Genomic DNA, 26,034 nt, shown 5'->3' on the forward strand with positions numbered 1-26,034 from the left:
ACATGACAAAATGCACTGATTTTGAAATGAAGTCAAGCTTTTTCTTAGATAATGGAAGGGGAAAACATGCAAGTACAGGAATGAACAGCTTATTCAGACATTAAAATCACATCAAGTCATTCATGTGAAATGTGATAATAAAAAAATACAAAAACATCATGCAGTAACATCCACTCTACCCCCATGTAAAGGTACACTACTTATTAAAAATGTACATTGACCATGCAAAATTATAAACTAGTAGTACAATACACGGAGTATACTACAGACTGTAAATAGAAAGCACATGCTAGCAGATTAGCTTTTGAAAACTCTGACCAGAGTTGCAGTGAACTTTTCACTCCACCAGGACATTTGACAGGATGAAGAGAAGTCATTTCAGATTTAACGAACGGCTGTTTTGAATCCCCAAATCCTATACTCTTTTGCTTTTGATACTCTAACACTTAGGAGCTGTAGACCACTTCAACATCCAAGTGCTTTGCAAATGTCAGGTTATGTTCATAGCTTACAAACTGGACAGTAACACCACATCCTCTTGGCAGCTTGCAGATAGACAAATGACCCACTCAAAGTCAGTCTTATGCCCTATCCAGTAAACCCTGGCTCTGTTCATGAATTTAAAAGTGCAAAGTGAAAGCCCATAAAACAATTCAAAAAAAAAAAAAAAAAAAAAAAAAAGGGCAAAATACTTCATAAGTTACTGGTCCCAGATTTCTACTAAAGAGCATACTTAGGATGTTATACTGCACCATGAGTCCATGTCTTTGAGGTAAAACAGTAACTCAACTGATGGGAATCAGAAGAGAAACTGAAGGAGAAAAGAAAGTACAGTAAATACAGTATCAAAGGTGATTAGTTTCTGGCTTGGCATGGATCTCTGAGAGATGGAAAGGAGTATTCAGCTCCATCAGCCTGATTCAGAATGATCCATGCTAACTGTATTTGTCTTAAACTCAGTGAAATTAGAATATTCTCCAAAATAAATAATTTTGAAAGAAATTAATCAAAAAAATCTTGAGATATTTCTTTTCAAGTAAATTCCTTCTTCTTTTGTTGTTTGCTGTATTTTGTTTGTTTGTTTTGTTTTCCCCAATTCAATATCACTTTGTCCACTAGCAATTTAGGTTTGGCCTGACGTTATCTAGAAGTAAGCATTTGAAAAAAAGGGTATTCTAAAGAATGCTTCCAGACAGGCCACAGACAGGTGAAAGGACTAGAAGAAAACTTTCTCTCCAATCTATGTGGTTATCTGCTAAAGGACTTATTGTAAGCATTCACAGTTAGATACTGGCTCAGTTGTGGCATCTAAAAGATGCAAGAGAATCTTCTTGGTTAAATGGCTGATGTAGGCTCACTGTGTCAAAGACAATGTAGAGGATCAGATTAGAGAAATAAATTAAAAATAATAATTTTCAAAAGATTTTGAATTTCAAAAGAAATTAAAACTTCTAGCTTGTTAACAGTTTCTTTCTTCTCCTTTTCATTTAAAAACTCTCTTGATTCTAAACTGCCCTGTCCTAGTGGTGGGTGCTTTGTAAACTTCTAGCCATTAACCACCCCAGCTGTCTTCTCCTTCAACCGGTGGGGTTTCTCAAGCTCACGTTGCTCTGATCATGACATTATTATCACTATTAACAATCCATGTTAGTTACAGCAAGGATTAGAAAGAAAATATGATGTTTGTGTCTTAATGATCCAGGAACGATGGAAGCAAAGCGTAAGCATGCTGTATGAGTGCAGGAGCATTCAGATGCTAAAGTGCATTCAATATGTCCATCTCTGAACAGCATATCATGGAAGGCAATCAGCAAACGACAACACCTGTATTTGGATTGCAGACACCCTTCATTTGAAGTTGGCAATTAAGTTCTCTGTTGCCAAAGAAAATTAGGTAAATGTCCACAGAAGGTGATGCCATATTTTCTGTGTCTTGGCATATTCCATAATACGCTGCGTCTTGCCTTTTGATATGTAAACAATGTACATGATTTTTCTCCTCAAACGACAACTTTTACGAAGAGTGCAAAAATCATCTTTTGCTCAAACTCATTCTGGGGTTCATGGAGCTTGTTGTCACAATGTTATTTGCGGAACAATTTCAAGAATACATGCAGGTTAAAAAATAAAATAAAACAAAGCATGCACTGCTATATACATGTCTCAATATCCATAAATGTGAAAGGTACCTTGCACTCATCTACTATGACTGAGTTGTGAGCTGCAAAAACACACTGGTTTGAGTTGTTTTCCCTATGATTTTTCATGTCGTCATAGATAGACTGAGTCTTGGTCATTTCAATGTCTTCGTGCTCTTTATGATGAGAATCAATGCTGTCAAGTTCTGCCTTGGAAAGGTGGTAGACGATGCCAGCACCAAAAGAATCCCCCACTACATTGACTGATGTTCTCATCCGGTCCCTATAAAAGAAGCAAAAGGAAGAGGCTGAATGGCACGAGAGGAAGAAAAAGGCCTGAAAGCCCTGTTAATGTTGCAGTTGTTGCACTTATTTCAGAAGATTTATGGCACTGTTAGAATAGAAAGATGGTAGCTTTCAAGTGAAATTGAAAAAACTTGCCTTTCCAGAGGACGTGTTCAGGCAGGAAGGATGTGCTAACTCCCATGGCCCAGCTGCTCATTCTCATGGGTTTTGGCAAAGAGTTTTGCACAAGGACACAGCCAAACTGCAGAGCTGTGCTTTGCTGAGATCTCCCTCGCGCCTACTTCTGCAGCTGAAGGTTTCAGTGTCAGGGTGCCAGACTCACATCATTGCCCTTTGTTTAATCTGAATTTATCAGGGTACGTAACACAGTCAGAGAAAAGGATTTTGGATCTGATGAAGTGTGTGATTGCTGGAATGGATTAATAAACAGCCCCTCCCCTTATTCTTAGTGAGAAAATTGCTAGGATTAAATGCCTGAAACGTCTTCATGAGATGGCTCAGGCCATCACAGCTCCTCTGCTGGCATAATCTTTACAGATGGTCATCTGTCAGATGGCAGCATGCCTGCCCACACTACCGTATGGCAGCACACAGTGGATGAGCCAGCCAAATACAGGTCACAGCCTACAAAATGATGAGCCTGTGGCAGCATGTCAGTAGCAAGTGCCCCTCACTGCACAGTGTGCCAGTGGAGGCCCATTTGCTCCAATACAAAGAAGCATGTTTGTTGGCACTTTCCAGACAGGATGCCTTTCTCCTGTCTCCTATTTACAGCATGACTGTCAGCTGTGAGGTCATGGCTGTGGATCTTCCCTCATTTCAGACTTCTGCCCAAAACCTCCCAAAAAAGGGAGATGTTCTTACAGAGAACTGCAGGACTGAGTGCTCCTGCTGTCTTTCCTGCTGCAGATAGGATGCACTGCACATTTTGAAATCATTTACACCTGCCACCTAGATGTGAAGAGCTAACAGTTTTGGTGTCATATCTGAGCTGAAGCAGCTCCCCCCAGTTTAATTCCATCAAATAAGAAGTCTAATAATCTCCCCCCAGAAAGATAAACCAACAACATCCTTCCAGTTTTGCCTCACATGAATGAAATGCTTTACAGATCTCACTCCATGCCTGCAAAAACTGTTTCAAACCTTGTCAGAGTGACAGAATAGGAAAAAATTACTTTCTAAAGAGTCACATTTAATTAAGACCATCAAATGTACTGAACCCTCCCATACAGTGCTCCAAGAACCTCTGCTTCATTTTTATTTCTGAGTAGCATTAGATTTTGAAAAATGCCAGACAAGGGAGAGATAATATAAGCGTTGCCAAAAAATGAGAGGAGAATACACAAATATAACTGAGGCATGATTCAATTTCTGACAGGGTCATTTGAGCAGAAGTGTCAGCCCATATTCATATGTTACTAGCCAAGAGATTCTGTAATACAAACTGCAGGCTCTTACAGAGCATTATTACACTAAGTGAGCTGATGTAGACCAGAAACTTTCTTACAACCAAACAAGCAAAGTCATAGCTGTCAGAAATGAACAGCAAAGTGCTTCTGACTTCCTTGGGGTCAGAGAACACCCAAGGAGAAGTAAGACTGAGTTTACTCTTTTGTTAAAAATAACCAACAAAATAATTCCAGCTTCTTGGAACTTTGAAAACAAAATTAATATCAGAAAGCTGCAGTCTAGTCACCTGCCCAACATAACTACTTCTGTGTTCTTCATAACAGACCCTGAGAGGAATAATGGAAAGACAGAGTTCTCACTCAAAAGCCAACTCAGCATCTGGTAAGAGTGTGTTTTGATATTGCTGCAATGTAATTCTGAAAAACCTGATAAGGATTAATGCCTAATTTCCATGAAGTGGCATAAATACGAACTGGAAGCTTGCTTATATAGATCAGAAAGAAGAAGAACTCAATTAGGCAGGCCCTCTTGTTATTAATGTAATAGCATGTATACAGTATGCTAATGTGCAAAAAAAAAAAAAGGTTCTCCTGCTCTCTGAAAGCTTGAAAACCTTGTATATCAACCTTACTATATTTTAGAAACATTAAAATCTTAGCACACCTGCGAATACAGAGAGTTGGTGATGTGTTTAGCATTTAGGCAATTATTTCTTAGCTGTTGTAGAAAAGAGCTCCTGTGTTTTTCAGTTCAATTCATTTGATTCATAACACCTAGATATAGAGTAAGTCTGAATGTTCTGAATTTGGAACTAAGCCATGGAGCAAAGTCAGAACTCAAAGTCAGTAACAGAGTTACTGAACAAAGGTAGATGTGTAAAATACTGGATTGGCTGCCCAAGCCCGTTTTCTCTAATTCCTCTTTCCTCACTGCAAAATATCACTGTATTTGAGGTTGTGCCATGATATTTGTTAAGCCTGTCAGTCTCACATTTGGAAAGAAGCCAGCTTTTAGCTGGAGGAAAAGAAGCTTGCTTCATTGCAGCTGTTGGCATATAATTGCTGTCCTATTAAATGTCACTGCTGCGTTGTGCTTAGTTTCAAACTGAGAAAACTGTGAGGGTTGTGAAATCTTGGGAAACTTGCCTGGTGAAAGAGCTCACTTTGTATGTGCGTGTGGGAGGGGGAAAGGTTTAGCAACCTAATCTTTAGATATTGGAGAGACTTGAGAAGAAATCGATACGGAAACCTTTTGGCTCCTATTTGAAGGAAAAACTGCCAAGCTTAAAGCCAGTCAAAAGTCAGTTTTGTGTTACACCATGACCAAATCTTGCAAAGTTGTTTTTGGTAAGACTGCAGTTTCAGATGATGGCAGTATTGTAAAATCAATTGATAGCTCCTTTCATTGGGAATACTGAAAAATTCATACAGTAGGCCATTCAACTGCTATAAATTGAACTATTCCAAAATATTTCTACTTGTTCCAGAAAAGTGGCTTTCATAATGCCTCAAAGATTTTCTTAACTTTCTCCTCTACATTCTGTTATAAATACTGCTGTAGTTTTATTTCATGATCTAAAGAAATGGAAGAAGGCAATGTTTGTAAGTAAAGAAAATATGTTTTCATGACGTTTTGTTTCAGATATCTTATATAGGGTTTGTGTGCCCAACAGACTGCTCAAAAGTTGGCTTGCGTGCCTTTCTTTACCATCTCCAACGTAAGCAATATTATTTTTCATATCTCATTAGACTTCAACACAACCACTGGACGATGTAAAACAAAGCTGTTAGCCCTTGCCAAATGCTAATTAGCACAGTATCTTCACCAGCAAACTTTGCATAACTTCACAGCAGTAGTGTCAGGACACTAGAGCTTTTCATCTCATCTTTTGTCTCCTTTCCCTTTTTTCTCTGTCTTTCACTTCTGAACCACTCTGGAGTTGCACAACTGATTGTTAGGCCAGAAAGATCCAAAACCAAAGTTTTGTGCTGGAAGGTTCTTCTGATTGGCATTTATTTTGGAAAGATACCATAAAATATTTCTTTCTGAATTACTTACTCTCAGTCTTGCTTCCTATACTTATATTCAACACTCCTACAGCTGCGCAGCAAGGTGCTTTTATTTCTCTAAGCAGTGCTGGATAAGCCAGAAGTAATGACACCTAAGCTGAGCCTGAAAAGCAACACGTACTGCTGGATCATAACTGCTGGTAACTAACGGCTCTGAGGTTTGCTAGTGTGGGCAGAGCTTCTCAGTCCACAGGAATATTTTTAAATGACATTTCCCTAAAAAAACAAACAAACCATAGGCTTCTTTTGCACATCCTCCTACCAGCTGCAGAAACCTACCTATTTGCCCCGCTTTGAGAGCCAGTAAAAACAGATTTAAAATGAGTATGCCCTTCCCTTTGCTTCCTTCTTTCCAGCTGCAGATGTCTACAACACTTTCCTGTTTTCAATCATGACCTTAGAAATATATTAAAACCCACAGAATATCACATTTTTCTCTATGCCAGCTGCACTCTGACTACTGAACCCTGCCCTACTTTGACATTCTGAGTCATGATATCATGATATTCAGTTATACATAAAATATGTAAGTAATTTTTTCCTCTGCTTTTCCAAGTTGTGATTCTTTCATTTCTCCTTGAAACAGAATCTAGAGTTGTACACCATTCTTCACAACTCATAGTGAAACGACAGGTAATAACAGATACACTACAGAAGAAATGTCGAAGAATTGATGAAGACCTTGAATTTTTCTCAGTAAGTAAAGATATAATTACAAGAAAATAATTTTCTGGTTTAGCTTGAAATTCTCAACACTGCTTCTGCTTCTTGCATAGTTTTAGTAGTGTATCTTGGACTGAAAGTTACTGCAAATGAGCAGCTGAGGAGGAAATGCACAAGTGGTACAGAACACTTACATCTCCTGGAACAATAGAAAAATACGTCTTTACTACGTGCAAGTATATCAGGGGAGAGATGGCTGTTGATCATAATATGCTGTGCTGCTATCTGTGAGGCATTATTAAGAAGACAAAAATGCATGATCCTTGGGCTCATACAAGAACATCCTTTGCTCATAAAAATGGACCTTATTAGCTCTGTAACAATTTCTATCCCCTGAGAAGCTGCTTTCAGTGTTTCCTTCCTTATCAAATGGTTCGTGCCTGTTTTCTCTTTTGCTTCATCTGGCAGGAGATTCTTGGAGTTGTCTAAGATCAATAGCTGAAAAGCACTGCAGACAAGCAAGCATTCCCTTCATTCTTTTTCTGCATTGAGCAGAGAAGTCAGCACAACTTACAATAGCCAGTCAACAGCAACAAGCAAACTGATGTCCTGGGTAGGGAGACCCACTGCAGTCAGGATGAGAAGCATAGTGACGAGTCCAGCACTGGGAATACTGGCAGCTCCAACACTTGCAAGAGTGGCAGTCAAACTGCAAAAACAAAAATCAAATGAAAATAGCAGGAAGAGAAATATGAACTTTTGTTGCTTAATCATGTGATCAGTAGGAACGTATTATTCTTAGATGGTTCATTTATATTCATTCATGGTACCTAAACAGTGAAGCTGACACTATTCAGGTCTGAACTAATCTATGAGGATGTCAGCCTGATCTAGACCTGCCAGACGGCTGGGTTTGACCCGGACAGTCCAGGTCACAGTGTGTTTATCACATGTCTGGGTTAGAGTGCAACTTGGCCTTCCAAACCTGCAGACAGATTCCAGCAGGCAGGGGATGCTTCACACTGCCATCAGGCTCTGCATGTGGTGTCATCTTCTTGGGCACAGCCATCCTGAGTTGGTGAGAGAGCATTTCCAAGCTCTGCCAAGCAGAGGCTCTTTGCTGGCCTTTTCATAACAGTATGCACAGGGTTGCATGGGAAAGAAGCTGACACTGTTCAGGTCTGAAGAGTCTGGCTTAACCACCATATCTGAGATCACCCTCTCCCAGAGATGATATAATCTGCACGATCAATATGAAGTAACTGTGACTAGGCAAAGACTAATAAGGTCATTGTGAATTTACATCCAGGTTATCTCAATATCCCCAGTATCACATCCTGGGTTTGGCAGGAAAAAGCTAGTAACTTCCCATTCATTAGTACTGGCAGCTGGAAGGATAGGGGTCATATAGGATAGGCTCTTGTAACATTGGAGCAGAAATGTTCTGTTATGTGAAGAGAACAGTTTTCCCACATAGTCCAAAACTGCCTACTGCTTAATCAAATGTGAGTCATAGCTGACAACCACAGCCTTAACTTGGTGTGTGCAGACAGAGCTGGAGCCAGTTCCTTAGAGGAGGGAGGAGGCATAACTCAGATTTGGGCTTAGCTGGCTTTAATTGTCCTGATTGTAATTTGGTTTTTAGAAGTGGCATCTCTGAAATTACTGTTCTCATTTATCAGGCTAGACCTGAATATATCACTTGTCTTCATTAGAAGCATCACTGAATGTTTTAGAAACCTTGTTTTTACTGTTTTAGGGGCTTGGGCAGGTGGTAAAGAAATGGAAAAACTGCTGCTAGTACAGCTGGGTAAGGAACACAGAATTATATATCCTTACACAGAAACTTCTTAAGTGTTAAAAGGGCTTAATAAAAGAAAGGTGGGTGGGTGAAAACTACAGGAAGAAGCCATATTTGGCAGCCTTCATTTGTGGTTTACATTTTACTCAAAATGTTATGCCTGGTGTCTTCATCAAGTTTTCCACTGTAAATTAACTAAAGCTGCAGCAGTCATAACTTTGCCTTTGTTTCTTATTAGTCACCGTATCTAATGGGCCTTAAAACTCCATTACAGAAAAACCATCCTGAATCACTTTTACCCATTTTGAATGGGTACTTTCCTTTGTTCTTCCAGAGATAGTCCTTAATATGAAGAGCTGATATCAAAAGAATAGAGCTAGCATTCTCTGGGTTAGAGAGAAAAAGTCCGAGAGTACCTAGATTGTGCTGCAGGCAATCTCACCCTCAGGATTTTTTACATTGAGTCCATTCTTTTTTTACTGTTCACAGAAATGACCCCCTCCACACCCCCCCCAACAAACAAACAAACAAACAAAAAATCAAAAAAAACCAAAGACATAGACATGTTTAGGAGTATTTTTCTCTTCCAATGTATATAAACACATACGTTCTAGAAAGTTAATGCCCCATGTATCACTTGGGGCATCCCTTTATACTAAAAGGCACTGCATTGAACAAAAAAAATGCAGTTTTCACAGAGCATCTTCAACAGCAAAACTGTACAAACACCACTAGAATGCATTGAGGCTGCAAAAGATTAAAGATTAACATCACTGGAAAGCCAGGACCTACATATATGCCATTCTTTTGCACAGCATTACTAGAAATCTGTGGTTTTCACAGTGGATTTCACAGCCACTGAGAAGACAGACAAGTGAAAGCTTCACCTTTTACTGTCTGTAGAAACAAATCTTGCAGTAATTCTAAACTGACCTCACAGTAACTATCTGGCCTCCATCCAGCTCAATTCCGTTCATCTGTGCTATGAAAATGGCAGCCACAGCTTCATAAAGGGCAGTTCCATCCATGTTAATAGTTGCTCCAACAGGAAGAACAAACCTCGTTACACGCTTATCAATGCCTAGGTTTTCCTCAAGACAGCGGAATGTGACAGGTAATGTTCCAGCACTGAAGGAGAGAAAGCAAATAAGTAAAGAAGACATCATTTTAATGTAATAATGTTTTAATGTAATATGAGGAAACAAAGTCAGAAATTTTGCTCTTTGTTTACTTTCTGCTTCTACTTTCAGCTGTGATTCCAAGTTTTGGCCGTTGTTTCAATTAAATCTACATTTAGCTGGAGATGGGACTGAGGCCAAGGCATGAACTTGACTTCAGGAAAGGCAAGAGCTTGAGAGATTGTAGATGAAGCTTTCAGACTCATTCATGAATTATTTCTTGCATTTTGCTTAAAGAGGCCAGTTCCTAGTGTTTTCTGATGAACAGAATTACAAGCGTAGGGAAAAATCCTAAACGTATTTGATTACAAATTTACTTTGAAGGGAGAAGTCAGTGCTGCATTATTGAATTAAGAGAAAAAAAAAAAAAAAAGTAGGCAAGGCAAATACATACAAAACACATGCAGCTCCCAGACAGTGTAAGACAGGAAAGAATATCAAACATGGTCGGAGTTTAAGAAGAGATGTGAAAGACAGCTGGAAGGGAGCACCTTGCACTGATCCGTAGTGTCTTGGCTCTGTGGGAATCAGTAAGGCTATTCTATTCACTTGTTCAAAATAAAACATCTTCATCTAAAAATACTCTTGAAAACAGAACATACTCCTTCCCTGTATATGCAAATATCTTTTACTTCCCTTCCCCAGCACGTCTGCATGCCTCAGGCAAAGGGCTTGCTGCAACAAGTATGAAACCCACATAGGAGCATGTTTTGTTTCCTCACTTTTCCGTATTATCTCTGAGGTCAAGTTCACCACTAAATGAAGTTGGTTGCTGCCTGAAAAGCCATTCTGAAAACAAACCTGACCTTGAGAAATGTGTTTTAATTGATGTCTCATACAGAAGCTGAAGAACATCTGCTGTGGTTTGTTTGCTTTTCTTCATCTGAGTTGGCAGAATTTCTCAAAGGCCTTCACTATCACGTACCACTGATGCTGGTGTCATTGCCCCTACAAAAATACTAGTTTGCTTATAAAGGAATAAAGACCTATCATATTTTCTCAGAAAAATACTTACAGTATATTGTTTCTAGTGCCTTGTAATTTCAGAGGATCTCCAACACTAAAATTCATCCATTACTGCAGAGATGCTACTGATTTTGCTATTGATTTTTCTAACAGATGTTTTTAATAGATGCCAGCAAGCCAGATACACAGCACCAATCACTTGTGTTCTAGAGTCTTTACAAATATATACATGCATTTACGATTTATTTTAATTGAAGTTGATTGAATGTTTAATATTCTCTCTTTTAAGCCAAATCAGAGAGAATTCATACTTCCTAAAAACAAAGTATTGCTCTTCCATATGTTACTGTAGAGGTTATATTTATAGCAGACGGATGAAATTATACGGTGACTCAGTAACTAATATTTGCAATTCACTTTTGAAGTCAGTTTCATCATCACTTTGCCTTTTACAGTAAAGGCACTCCCATATCTTATTAAAAGAGGAACAGAATAGAGCGTAGTTCACTAACACACATTAAAACCCAGTACAATAACTCTTCTTCTGAAATACAAATGCCACCTTACCTTTACTTTCACAGAACAGATCACCAGCACAAAATATGTATCAGCCATAGGGTAACAGTGTCATAACATACCCTGGCTGGCTCAACAGGTAGAGACTAGATAAATATCTTCCCTCTCCAGTTCTGTCACCGTGAGCAAGGACACGTTAGCAGACCACAGAAGCAAGGTTTCTTTATTAAAATAGCACAGTAAATAGTCTCCTTCCATGGTTCCTCACCCAACCAAACCGAGAGCCTTAATAGGTCTCTGTGTACAGAGCACTTGCAGCTTCCAGAGGTACCAGGTTAGACTTGTATGATGGTGATTGTTGTCACATGGTCATCTGTCTGTGGAGCTATGAACTGGTTCATATCTGTCTGGCCAGTAATTCAAAACATAATACTGAGGTAAGTCCATAAGCAGAATTTATTCTCCGCATTAACAGTGCATAGGAGTCTAATATATTCAAGGTTCTTTTGTGTTTTTTTTTACTGAAGTCCCCTTGATCAGTCAAATTGGATGAAAGAACAAAATGAGGGCATTATAGTAACTTGGGAACCAGATTCTGTTTAAGCCTAATATGCTGTGAGCTCCCAAGATCTCTCGTGTGTCCTCCACAGAAGAGAAGGAAAGGGGCTTGAATGCACTGAAATCTTCACTGAGATCAGCAGATATACACAAATCCTATTGCATCTCTGCAGATCTCTACTACCATTATAAGTCAATACAAGAAGCAGCTAGTAGTCATCAGAGACTTTTATCCATTTCTTTCATTTCTCTCCTGAAGTCTAGGGCTATTTTTTCCCTCAGGGCAATGAGACTAGCCTTAACATGCTTTTAAAAGGTAAGTAAATAGTATAATCACTGTTTCCCAGCTGGTGAAACAAGGACAGAGGTAACTGCATACAAGTCATTTGGTCTATGTGAGAAAAGAAAACTAAAAGTGTGTCTCCCAACTCTCCTCAGTGGGCTGTACAGTCTCTGTAAAAATCCCCAGTGTGTGTTGTAACCTACTTCTTCCAAGAAGGCTGGATTTTTTAAAAAAGTTTTTATTCAGTGGCATAAAATGAAGGTCAGAACAGCAGATGTATGACCTTAAAGCAGCATCCTATAATCCGCTGAAAATAAATAAAGCTGTTATTTCTCAAGTGTACCTGGAAGCTGTGCCTAGTGCTGTGATCCACGCCTGGAAAATCCCAGCAAGGAATGAAAAGGGGCTTTTCCTCGTTATCACAAAGTAAAGCAGAGGCAGGAAGATTCCTCCATGGATGACAAGGCCCACAATCACAGTTACCATGTACATGCCAAGTTGTCTAGCAACTACTTCAAGGTCCTTGATTGCAATGATTTTTCCACAGATGAGACAAGCAATGCCCAAAGGGGAATACCTGGGGAAAGAGAACAAACATAGACAGAGCTGATCTTTGCAGCATGAAGTTGTAAAATGTGTCCTTAACAGAATACAGGCCAGAGAAAGACTAGGGGCTTCTCAGGCTCAACACTGAGATGCAGATCATGATGTGACAGAAATTCAGTGGCTTGCTTTCACACCTCTTCTGAAAACACTGGCCATCTCCAGCAAATTCCACATCTAATTCATTTCATTCCATTCTACTGAATGGAATATGCATTTCCCAAAAAGTGTTTGATCCTGGAATGACATCCTTTGAGGATATGATAACATTACACAGGCTTGTACAGGAATATAGTAGTTGTTTTTAATATTTAACTTTCACAACTCATTGTTCATCTAGTTTCAGGAAGCTGTATTATTTGTTTCAGCTAAATGGCGTGCTCCTGAGAGCCTTTGCTAACTACTGGAGTTGCCACGTGCCCACAGCTCTGTGCAGGGAGATCACAAGCCAAACAGAATGCAATTCTGAAATAGAGTTGTCTTTATAAGGACACACACACAAAAAAAAATGCTGCTTCTAGCCACAGCAATTCTTTAACAATTCTAGACAGAAGTGAACAAGTAGAACTCCCAAAACCAATCTCTTTGTCAAGAAAATAGGAATAAAAAGCACATCAGTAAAAAGAAACAAATATTTGCAGTCAATTTCTTGAAACTTGAATGGCTTCCTGCCATTGCAACACTGACTACAATTTAAATAAGGTATTATGTCTTGGGTGTACCAACTGGTGCTAAGTGAAATAAGAGTAAATTCTAGTCCTTGGAGTGTTATTAGACTATAGTCGCTGCCTCTCTCCATGCACAGTCAAGATCAGCAAGTTGCAGTAACTACTAAAAGTAGGAGGGCTTTGTGAATAAAAACAACTTTTTATGTGGCAAGATCCCCTAAAAGAAAAGCAGAAGCATAACAGGAAGAAAAAGTTATCTCTTCAAGTTGCTTTGTTCAGCTCATTTCTACATCACTGTTCCTGTCTACGTCTCTTGCTTAAGTTTTCCTTTCAAAAACTGATGATGTTGAATACTCATGCTTCAGGCACCCTTCTCCCTTTTTGACAAACTTTGTCCATCTAAAGCCTCAGGGAAGAGGCATACTGCAGTCCTGTGACTCAGGAACTAATTTCCAGAGACACATATGAATCACGGGTAGCAATGAGCTATAGGTATAGGTGATGTAGGTGATATATACCAATGATATAGGTGTCGCTTCAAAAGTAATGCCTCCTATTTACTTCCATGGAAACTACAACAGCTACGTAGAGCTCAATAGCACTGTTTGATAGAGCAAATTCTCAGCTACGAAATGCTATTTTTCAGCATAGTCACCAGCATTGTCTCCATTTTTGCCAGCAATGAACAAGAGCCTGAATGCAACACATAAAAATCTGCACCAGAGGAGGGGACCCACAGTTTCACAGCTGCTGTGATAGCGTGATGGTGTTATTGCTGAGAAAATGTTGCCCACACAGTTCATCCTTCATTAGATTGAATAGATGAAAGTCAGAAGGCACCAAATCTGGACAACTTGGTGTGTAGTAGGACAGCCAAGATCACAAGGCCAATGTGCTCCACGGTCTTCAAACTGGTATGGGGCCTGGTGTTATTGTATTGCAAGAGAAAGGTTGTCTTCATCTGTGGCTTGACTCTGGAAGATCAAGCCTTCAGCCTAGTCAGAATTGTGATGTTGTAGTCAGAGTTGATGGTTTGTCCGGGTTCCAGGAAATCCAGAAGGATCACTCCTTCCCTATCCCAAAAAACGATGCACCTCATTTTACCTGCTGAGGGCTGTGTTTTGAACATTTTCTTTTATAAGGGAATTCACACATCACCACTCCATGGACTGCCATTGTGACTCTGGTTCGTAGTGGTGACACCATGTACATCTCATCACTGGTAAATGATACAATCCAGAAAACTGTCACCTTCAGCATCTTACTCTTTCAATAGGTTCTGGCAAACTTGCATACAGTATACTTTCTGTTCCTTTCTGAGCATTCATGAGATTCATTTGGCACAAACTGTGATATTTCAGTGTTGCCACCATCATTTCCAATGCACTGAAGCTAATATTCAGCTCCACACATATTTCCCTGATTGTAATCCACCAATTTGCTTAATGCGCATTCCCATATCAGTCACCATTTTGCCAGACTGTCCCTCTGCTGTCGTCTGTCACACAGCAACAAAGTTTAATAGAATATTTATGGGAAGGTTCAACCTCTCCTGCCATACCACCAACACCTGCCACTTATGTCACGGTCTGTTATAAAATAGCTGGTATTAGTTTCAGATCAGCCCTTGCATACATATTATATTGGGAGAAGGTATTTCTTCTTTTGGAAGACTGAGGAGATACCAAATGTAGTAGTACAGTGCTGTAGTGGAAATGCCAAGTCAGGATCTGAAGCAGTGATTGAGCACCTGGTGGGAAGGCAGGGCCCAGGTGCATGCAATGCAATCCACCTGAGTGACCGGAAGGGGTGGAGTCAGGATCCACCCCTTTCCAGACCTCATTTAAGGGTTGGCAGTGAAGGTAAGAGTATTTTGCTGGAGCTTCCTGCTTTTTTGAGGCCTTCTAAGGTAAGCAGTTCTTTTCCTTCATTTTTGTATCTGTGGCTGCTGTATTTGGGCTCATTCTCATTTGTTGTAGCTGTAGACTTTGACACCCTGCTGTTATTGTGGTACCTTCCATCCCATTATATTGTTACAGATGCCAAAAGTAGCGATGCACTTTTGTGTTCTGAAAAACTGGTTTTGTGTGGTATGTCCAGGTTTGGTGCTGTATGCCAACAGTTCTGGGGGAATCCCTCAGAATAATCACCAAAAAAAAGAAAGAGCCAGTACCCTTCCAGAAATATAAACAAGAGCTTAGTCTTCACAGAGTAAGTCATTTGCTTGTAGGCAAGCCAAGCCCCGTTATTACAAATGGGTGTACTTCAAAAATAAGACAGGCATCTTCTACTGCTGTGGTGTTCCAAAACTCAAATTCTGCTGAAATTATGGGGGAGGAACTATGCATCACTGAAGACCACTGGAATTTTATTTGATGGTGAAGTATTTTTATTACAGAAGACAGCAAATGAAGTCTGTCTTTAGACTTCTTTGTAATTACACCTTATAGATAATACTCTGGGATTACTCTGATTGCTCTGTAACCTCCCAGGAAGACATGGAGGTTCTTAACATAGGGTATTCTTGTATGCTTAGTGTCCTCCTATATAATGAGTGTCAATAATAAATGTGGCATTTGAAGGTCTTTGCTGGTACCTTCATGTCTTGGATTTTACTAAACAAAGGACAAAGCTTGCCAATTTCAGAAATACTTCAAAATCATTCCTAAGTAATGTTCAGCATACAGAAATAATGCTGTTCTGGTTCTGACATAACTGGTAAGTCTTTAAAAACCAAATTATTTCATTACACTGCTTACTAACAAACTATGTTTACTATATGCTGTAATAGGGTTTTGAGAGAAATTTATTTATTTACCTATTTTGTTCCAGAAGTTAGGACTTTGAACTTACCACATAATCATAGTTACTAACTTCATTACGATCTCATTCAGGATATTGAAGAAATCCACCATCATCTTGGCTTGTTCTCCCATTTTCCCCATAGCAATGCCAAAAGCAATAAAGAATCCTATTAAACCTATTGAGAAAAAAGTTTTAAAAGCAAGTAAAAAACATAGGTTTTAGCAAGATCTCGCACCTGGTCGGTGTCTTCGTGCGACCTGCTAATCCACTTTTCAGAGTGACTATAGTGTGCTGTACATTTCTTAGGTCTTTTCAACGTGAACTCACCCTCAACTTTCATGATTCTATTCTACAGAATATCCTTTAGTACTTTACCACACTCTAACTTTACAGGTCAACTAATTTTTTTTTTTAATTGACTTGATCACCACAATATTTCCAGTGCAATGCAATTGTTAGAAACCTCATGGCCCCCAGCAAATAGGAGAGGCAACACAGCACCACACCATGACTGTTTTTCGTTGCTGAAATAGTCACTAGAGACCAACAGCATATTTAGCAAGGTTTAAAAAAAAAAAAGCCCTTGGCAGATTCAACCTGCAGACCAGTCAGTCTTGTAATACTAGTAGCAACCCCAGAACGTAGCTTTTGCAGATCAGGAGTAGCCTAGTTAAGAAGGTGGGGGTGGGAGGAGAAGGTTTGTATTGTACTTCAAGCTTAACCATTACACTCACATTAAACAGATTGCTGCTGATGGTTTCAGTGAGAGTACATATCTAATCATAGATTCAATACAAGTAGAAATGGGCTCCCTAAATTTAGATGACTAAGGTGAGAAAGCATGGAGCATTAATATCCGTGCACCTGTCATGTGTTCCTTTGAAGCTGTCTCTCTAAAGCTAACCCTCACTTTCGAGCAATTTTCAATGTCCTGAGAGAGATTATTAGCTGATACTGATAGGTGGTTTGAAAGTTAAGCCATCACTTGAGGGTAAATTTTCAATCATGACACGAACTCAGTATTTAACAAATGTGTGAACTCATGGGAAATTCCTAAAGAGAAACCAATAAGGATTTTTAAAAAAATTCTGAAGGATGGATTTCAGCTGCTGCTATGCTGGGAAAAGACATTGTCTCATATCTTCTCACTGGGTTTAGTAATAAACCTTTTGTGGTGTTTAAGTATCCATTCTCTTGCATAGAAGGTCACTGTCTAGCACCAACTTATTTTTGCTGAGTCACTTAGAGCACTGATGTGCATGTATGTGTGCTGCAGAGCATGGAGAAATAATGAAAAGTTTTTTAGTCAAAGACCAAGTAACTTCCTGGAATTCAGACTGCACATCAGAAAATGTTTGTAGGTGGTTTCATTTTGTCAATTCCAGGCTAGCTGCTGCTTTATTCAGAGAAGTCAAGTTGGCTAACATTTGCAGGAATTTGCCTGGTTTGCACAGTTTATGCAACCTGGATGGCAATTCCTCAGTGTTTTCACTTCATATATATGAAAAAATGGAGAACAAATGATTGCAACATTTGAGAGTCATCAGTCAAAACACCACAGTAAATATCCCACCTAAACTATAGTTTTAACAGCATTCATTTCCTTCCTGTATGAATTTTACTCAGCCTTCTAGCTATTTTATCTCTGATGGGATCAGCACAGCACAAATTTCACACTAAGTGTACTTCATCTCTTGCATCAGAAACACAATTTCATTTTAGCACAAAGTAAGATCTAGGAGGAAAAAAAAAATGCAGGTGATGGTAACAGCATGACCAATGGGCTGCTGTCTCACATGGTGCAAAATTCCAATCTGCTCCTTTGCAAGAAAGCAGCTCTTCTGTCTAGTGATGCAGAGGAATAGGGACCGCAGTGGCAAGCTCACTACAGTAGCTCCAGCTCTTCTTAAGCAGGCTGTTTCCCAAAGAGGAAAAAACTGACCTCAGGTCAGTTTACTGGTATCATGCCCCTGCCTAAGTAAAGCTGCCTCTGCCAGCCAATTCACCAACACGTGGTGGTTTGCAGGCATAGCAATCCTTGGCTTAGTAGGAATTGCTCATCAGCTGTAAGGAGTCTGTAAGGGGCCATCTGCCACCAAAAACTGAAAGCCTAGTGGTGGGATAAAGCAGTGGTTTAAGTACTGCCACATGCTGTCTCACTGTGAGGGCAGTACCTATAAACACAGGTGTGGACCTTCACCCTGTGAACATGCTGCTGCGGAGCACATGAGTCTTTAAGCATGGTTGTGCTGATGAGCACTACAAATTGAGGGCTAATTTGAGACCAGTTTCGCCCACATTCACAAAGAAAGTGAAGAAGGATCACTTCTTTCTGAGCTGATAAAACTGAGTCTAAGCACAGAGGAGAAAGTAAGAGTGCTGTGGCAGCTCTTTGTTCCTTCATGCCTTTGCCTCAGCTTGAACAGGTGCTTCAGGAAAGAGTGGGAGATAGGCAAAACCTTTGTACCACCCCCATATGCTGGCTTGTACAGACAAGATGGCATGATGGCAGTTGTTCATAATGTGCAGCTGGTAAAGGTCAGCAGCCAAGATGAAAGAGAGAGGGAGTTGTGACTCAGAGATGTGTCAAGCCTCTCTGGGATTTTTCTTGGGTGGTGCGGTGCACACCCCACCTCTCACTTCAGGCTGTGCCTCAAGCCAAAATCTAGTTCAGCTTGCCCAAGAAACCTAATAGAAACAACTGAGTTCAAATTCATCAGAGAGTAGGTAAAGCACAGCCTCTTGAAGCCCTCCTCCATACTGTTTTGCCAATATGCATTACTATTAGTCTAGATGGGCTACCTCTGTGATGAAAGGATATTCTGGATGCCTCCTACATAGTTCCCCACTGTACTCCAAATAATTCCCGTAAAGCTGCCATTCCAGAATAATTCACTTGATTCTGTGATATCGTTGTAGTTCCACCAAGACTGTTTGGTTTTCATTTCAGGGACCAAGGGAAGCTGGGAGGTAGGATGATGACTATTTGTTGAGATTGAATTTGCACTGAGGAGCAGATCAGACAACACTGACTACCCAGTCACAGCTAGAAGCTGCATCATGCATATGATCTAGATATTTGACAGGCAAGTTTTCCTACCCAGGACGTTCATGCCATCCTTAAATTCGAGTCCTTTCTTAATGACTAGCTGGGCTTCTGGTGGTGCTTCACGCACTGTCTCATTCATCAGAGCAAAAGCAGAGTCAGTAACATTAGGCGGCTCTTCAATGGGTGGTGGCACCAGCACTTTCTTGGTGACAGTTTGGATCTGAAGGCAATAAAAAGAGAGGATGAGAATGGAGATAGACTGGAATTATTCCATATGAGAGATCAGGAAATAATAATAACTTTTCACTTGAAACTCCGGAGAACTATATTTTTAAAGGATTAGGCACACATTCCACAACCTCTTAGCCCTTCTTCCAAAAATAAGTTTGTTTTTCAATAGTTTCAAATGACACGCAGTCCTGGGAATCTTCACTGTGACTCTGGTGTGAAAGCATGGCAAATATTCCTTCCTTCTTGCTAGTGTGTAATGTTTTACAGATAGCTAGCCTCTTTGTCCAGATGGTTCACAAATGGTGCTTCACAGATTGTATGTTACCCATAGATGTAAATTATTTAGCACTGGAAGTTGGGTATCTCTAAAATCAGTCACAGCACCAACTCTACAATAAGGCTTGTTATTTAGGATGGACTGCCCAGCTCAAGTTATTGTAGTGTGATGCTTAACTTTACTCAAAAATTCATGATATATCCAACTCAGTGATTGAGGTTATTTAAAATGAAATGCACACGGTCCCAGAGCTCTCTAATTAAAACATTCTAATAAACACATAATGAAGGATTTAAACCACCAGATAACTACTAAATCAAATCTGACTACCTTTAAAATAAGAAGGCGTCAGTAGCTAAATGACTGTGGACCTCTCCTGGCACATGAAAGGAAGGGTCAGGAGAAAGATAGGAAAGAATGGTGAGGAAGGAATGGGCTCAAGTTTATGGCTAGGCAAAGAAAATGGGGTATGAGGGTGGAAAAAAGAAAAATCAGTGAAAGGACTGCCTTTTCCCTAGATAACACCTTGAGCCTTTCATGGCTCTGAGACAGATGTTTCATGACTGTTTTGCCACTTTTCCCACCGGCTCCCTATTTTCTGTGCTCTTAGAAATATGTTTGAGCAAGGCATTAGAGCCACGCATTAGTCTTTCAAGAACATTTGCGTCTTCTTTCTGCTGAGATGGCACATTGTAGTACTACAGATGATGATCCAGATACATCACATACCGTTTTAACATACCTTACATCTCTCCTTACCAAACTTGCTGTCTACATTAGAGAGGGGGTTGCAGACAGAAAACCTGCACAGCTCCTGTTTGAGAAACTCTTCAGTTGTCCTGAAACCATCAATTTCTGCCTGTTTTCAATTTTTTTCAAGTGTTCAAATTTATTTGAGAAATGTTATCAATGCTATATATTTTTTTTGTAAAGTAGATGAAATGTAAGAGTGAAGTCGCAGAAATTAAACTTAAAACATCAAAGCACTCAGAAATTCCACAGCAGTCGATTAAGATAGAGGTCCTCAGCCTTCCACTGCATGTGGTCATTGTACTTAAACCTCATGACTAACACGCAGTTTAGATTCCAACAACAATATCTGAAGCCTGAAAGCTACTTGAATGTTGCAGTCATTTAAACACGATCGCCCATTTCTCTGTCATGGCTTAACTTAAACCTCTTCTGGAATAGCAGTTTTTATTATAAATTATGAATTTCTTTTCTTGACCCAAAAAAAAAATAATAATAATAATCAACAGCTACAGAAATTCCATGATGGTTCAGAGTTCAGCTGCCAGATGAGCTATATCAAAATTGCAATTTAATCTCTTAATTGTTTGTAGAACTCCCATTGGGAGCACTGCTGCACAATATCACTGTTGTGTATGCTTCAAAACAACCTTTGCAAGAATTTTGTGAATATTCTTCCTCCTGAGGCAATCTGGAAACTTTAAGTGAAACTTTGCTTGTGGAGAAACTCTGCATAAATGTCTGCATTGAAAGGAATTATTTTTTCCTCCTAACTCCTTTACTGGGTAGTTAAGGACTAAAGGAAGACAAGTTCAGTGTGGAAAGGATTGTGACTGACTTTGCAAATGAGAAGTAGCTTTGTGACAGAGGCTTGCATTGGCAATTAATTTGGAATCTGATAAGAGGAAACTTAGGAAGGCTATAAGATCAAAAGGGAGTGTCCTTCATGTGCCACTGAAATTACCAGGACTGTTGTCTATTGATTGCTATAGGCTTTGAAATGGGTCTGCATTGGTAAGCTTAAGAAACAAATGATGGAATTGGTCATCTGGAAGTAATGAAGTGAATTAAACCTTAATATTACACACACTGAAATAGCAGTATTAAGCTTTTAAGAAAACTATTTTACATGGGTAGCTTAATTTTTTTTTTTTTCTCCCATATTTTTTCCCTTTTGCCAAGGTATTCAGCCACTTTCAGCAGATGAGAAATTTAGTTCTCTCTTCTATAGTTTAAACAAGGGAAAGAACGAAAAAAACACAAGTACCCTGTACTCCCCACACTCCATTTTGCAAAAACACATTTCACATTACATGTGGTGTTTGGCCAACCACAGTTTGACCACATGACTGACATTCCCATGATGATCTGGAAATATTGAGAATGTTCTCTCATTAAACCCCCAAGGACTATGTGTTTTTATGTGGAAGACTGTGGAAGAAGTGAAGAAATTCATGTCCTTTTGGCATCTTAGGTTGCCTTCTGTTCTTTCACCCCCATGGCCTCTTCTGTCTTTCCCCCCCTTTCTCTATAATCACAGCTCATGCCATTTCACATAGGAGCCTTTAAGGGCATATTTGGCAACAAAGCTTATTTCATTTAAAAAAAAAAAAAAAACAGTCTGCATTACTGCCAAACAGCTTAGCTTTAGGAAAAAGCAGCTCACATATAAGAAATCTGTTTGAGAAAGGCAGGCTTGCTGATCTCTTATTTCCTTCATGCTTCCAAGTGAAGCCATTTTTATTAAGTATTGGCAAAAAGCTTTTTTGACAAAATTTATGTACAAAGCAAGCAACACAGGGTCTAACATCCAACTTTCCCAGCGTGCCTCAAACCTGGCCTGATGTACCCACCTGTGAGTGGATCAGCCACCTGAGTGTATTATCCTCACATAGGACTATAATCTCTTGATATTATGGGAATTATGGGAAGTTGGGTTTCAGAGTACGTTCCCACGGCAACCAGCCTGAATGAAGATCATTCAGCCATTATACGCTGGGCACTATAAAGCCATCAACTTTGTAGCTAATGACTAAGACCAAATTCAGTGGGTGTGAAAGATTCTGTAAGTCATCAAGTCACTCAGCACCAAGCCATCATTCATGCCCTTATATATTGTACAAAAAGTGAGGAAAAGTTTTTAAGATTACCTGGTAACAAACTAAAAATAATGTTAAAAAAATCTATTAAATAATAATTACTAAACAAAACAACTACAAATAATGTTCTTTTATTTACCTGCTCAAGTCCTAGGACCTGTATTTCTCTTTGCATCACTGTTTCTGTCATTCTTTGTCTGAATAGCATCACTACCTCTGTAGACAAACTTGGTCAATAAAAGAAGTTTTAAAAGATATTCTAAAGGAGTAGGATTTACCTGCTGAAAACATGCTTGGACTAGATTTTCAGGGAACAGGTTTCGGATCAGATCCAAGAAAGCATCCAGACTAGATACTTCATCATTCTTCTTCCCTTGACCAAGCTGTTTCTTGAGTTTTGGATTTCCTGGATGGATAGCTAAAACCAGAATCACACCCAGCACGGCAGCAATAATAGTGGTGGACATGTAGTAGACCATGGCTCTCGTTCCCAATCGGCCACTTGCTTTAGCATCTAAACCAGACAGTCCTGCATGTGTTTTATTTTTAAGAAACAAGCAAACAGAGATTCAATATCCAATTCAATAAGCATCATAGGAAATGCTGTAGAATTTGTAAATGTTAATGTCTGCCTACTTTTTCCTCTTTGTGAAATTCTCGCTGAAACTTCTCCCTCCAAATCTTATGTGAACAATGCCTGCTGTTGCTACTTTAAAGAGAATAGTTTGAGATTCCATTTGACTGTGCAGGAGACGTCAAAAAATAAAGAGTTCATACCAACTCTTGCTTATATTGCTGCATATTGTTCACGTTCTGGATGACAGCACAGATTTAAGGCAAGGCATTCTGCTGTCATGACACCTTAATTCACATAGTTCAATCTGAGAATTAGGTGAAAAAACACATTAAGAAAATTCTTATCTTCAGGAAGGTGGTATGTCAGCATATTTTTGAAGACAAATTCACTGGAGCATCTATCAAAGTCAGTAAATTAAATTAACTCCAAATACACACTACAACTGCAAAATCCCTGACAGGATCATACACACAAAGCAAACCAGGTGATTTCTGTAGCAAGCACCTTAAAGTATTTATGGCTAATAGATCTTACCTGTGATTAAACTGGAGATAATTAAAGGGAGGATCAACATTTTTAGCATCCTCATAAGTATATCTCCTGGGAAGGCTATTAACATGATGATGTCAGGGTCAATAGGCGTTGCTAGACGAAGAAGACCCCCACATAATGCACCCAGGATGACACCTGAAAGGAAAGTACAAGAGAGTAAGTAGAAAAGAAAAATATACATGAATTGATCCATGTTCATTGATTATCAGAAAAGCCTAGAAGAAAAATAGCTATGGAAGGTGGTTGTTTTTTGCTAGAGAGACTGATTCTGGAAGGCATAATCCTCTGATTGATACCAGCTGTAACATGCTTACCATATATCTCAACTAAAGAGAAATAGTCCTCAGTTTGCACCTAATATGTTATTCTGCTTCTGCATTGTATTTTCCCCACAATATTGTTGAGGTTTAATAATACTGTATATATATATACTTGTAACACTATGGGAGAGTTACATGCAGGCGAACCTAAGGCACTGAGATGTAGTGATGTGCACAGGGTCATTCAATGGGTTGGGACTCTTCTCAGCATGACATCTAGCTCTTAGTATAAGAATGATACTGCATGAAAGCAAAACAGCATAAGTAGCTATTTTACAGCCTAAGAAAAGCCCTACAGGAAAGCTAAAATAGTCGTGAGAGGAAAACAGATTCAAGGGTGACCTGGGGCTTTTTGGAGGGGAACATCAGTCATTTACTAGTAATGTGGTCATCTCTGATTTTATCAGCACACTACTAAGCAAACTAGGGAATTAAGCTAATAAAAGACTTAGTCAATTCCAGCTTCCCTCCAAATCCTGATTGATCTTTCAGGCAGCCAGACACCACTTTTCTACTCAAAACAGAAATTACTCCTACAGAGCTGTTATTCATCCTTTAAAGTGTCTGTAATGTAACACATGAAGAAAACTTGATTGAAGAAAAATCTGATTCTTAGTACTAATTTACTGCTACCTCCCTTTGATGGACTGCATCCTTCTGTTCTCATGGTACTAACACACTCTAATAGTCATTACCACAAAGAATTTCTTCATCACAAGTGTACTGTGAGAACACCTAAAATCCTCTCTCAGAGCTGAGATTTAAAGCCCTGTCTAAATGAAAAAAGAACACATTTACTTCCATATCAGGGTCTTCATAAACGGATATTCTATGTCTACATCCAGCATGCTTTTGTCTTTTTTTATGCCAGTCTCAATTGTAACAAAATTTGACATCAGAGCTTAAGTTGTGATTTGCAGCAGCTATACTCTTTGTAGTATCAGTTTGATATGATGCAGAATATACATTTACTTAAAACTTTTGTGGAATTGCATCAGCCACCTTCTAAAGATGATTCAGTGCAAACACTGTCTAAACACTTCAGCAGTATGTGTTTTGCAGGCTTAAAAATACGACTATGAAATCTGTAGCTCACAACCAGCTGCTCTTTCAAACAATAACAAAATAGAGTATGTCTATGAATTTGCTGCGTTACGCTGTTAGGCTTTCAGTGAAAATGAGCCAGGCAAAGAGCCAGGGGGCCACAATAAAATGTCAGACTGTTCCATATTTGGAAGCTGCTAAAACCAGAGGTAACGTTCGGGATGAGATCACTGAGCGCTGGCTTACAGCTACAGAGGGGTGGAAAAACCTTAACAGCAGTGTGAGCTGAGAGATAAAAAGATGAGAAAAAGTAAATTTTGAGAGTTTTTCTCCTTTTTCAAGTAACAGAGAGAAAATCTGCATTGCGTTTGGTTTCACTGAATGACGTTGATCTGACCCACCTTGGGACTTCAGTTACATTCCATTCTAAACCAGAGATGGCAGGTAGCTCAGCTGTGTGGACTCATTCCATGTTGTGTTAATAACACCTTGCACACCTGAATTAGAGGGGCATTGCCTAAAGGTGTCCTACTTACTGTCTGACTGTTCAGCTAGAACAGCAGATGAGCATAGAAAGGGGCTGTGGTCTTACACCAACAAATACAGATCCTCAAAGCACCCAGACAGGCAGATATAGCTTACCAAATACAGTAAGAGTCAGGAGCAGATTCCTGCGGAGCGACTTGAAGAATTGCACACATATGTTCCCAGATCTGTGCTCCACTGGACTCAAATGACTTTCATGCATCCGCACTTCTACCTGCTTCGGCATATTGTTGGCGCTAGAATAAAAACGAAAATCAAGTAAAAGTTAGAGCACATGATGCCAAAAGGAAGAGGAAAGCCTGAATTATTTCCATCACATGTAACTAGGGAATCTGATGCATATTCCATTCCTTCCCACATTTCATAAACGCCATATCTTTACTGTTCTAAGGAGAGAAGTGTCTGAAATGTTACCATTTGATGTATCTCTTCTAAAGGTATAGCCAGTAAGGTACTTTTTGGAGTTCTCTCTGCAAACACTGAATTCACAGGACACCCTAACTGTTTCATGCGTTAACTTATTTGTCATGACCTGGGGAATCTGATTTCCCCGGAGATCACAGCTGTCCACTGAAACAGGAAAGATGGCTGACAAGCAGTTTATGTTACCAGAAAAATGCAGTTA

General features: G+C 39.4%; 1 protein-coding gene across 7 annotated transcripts in view; it reads right to left on the reverse strand.

Moving 5' to 3' along the window:
- Positions 1 to 26,034, reverse strand: part of SLC1A2 (solute carrier family 1 member 2) — an 83,197-nt gene that overhangs the window by 9,953 nt on the left and 47,210 nt on the right. For all 7 annotated transcript variants that reach the window (XM_042869641.1, XM_042869792.1, XM_042869872.1 and 4 more), the window contains 9 exons: positions 25,506 to 25,645; positions 23,482 to 23,634; positions 22,649 to 22,899; positions 19,065 to 19,233; positions 16,013 to 16,139; positions 12,232 to 12,465; positions 9,321 to 9,515; positions 7,161 to 7,295; positions 2,190 to 2,421 (listed from right to left, as the gene is read on the reverse strand). In XM_042869641.1, coding sequence (XP_042725575.1) covers positions 2,190 to 2,421; positions 7,161 to 7,295; positions 9,321 to 9,515; positions 12,232 to 12,465; positions 16,013 to 16,139; positions 19,065 to 19,233; positions 22,649 to 22,899; positions 23,482 to 23,634; positions 25,506 to 25,645 — 1,636 coding nt within the window. The remainder of the gene's footprint in view (positions 1 to 2,189; positions 2,422 to 7,160; positions 7,296 to 9,320; positions 9,516 to 12,231; positions 12,466 to 16,012; positions 16,140 to 19,064; positions 19,234 to 22,648; positions 22,900 to 23,481; positions 23,635 to 25,505; positions 25,646 to 26,034) is intronic.

Source organism: Lagopus leucura, unplaced genomic scaffold, assembly GCF_019238085.1.
Source record: "Lagopus leucura isolate 7727_CA_CO unplaced genomic scaffold, USGS_WTPT01 Super-Scaffold_1, whole genome shotgun sequence".
NCBI lineage: Eukaryota > Metazoa > Chordata > Aves > Galliformes > Phasianidae > Lagopus > Lagopus leucura.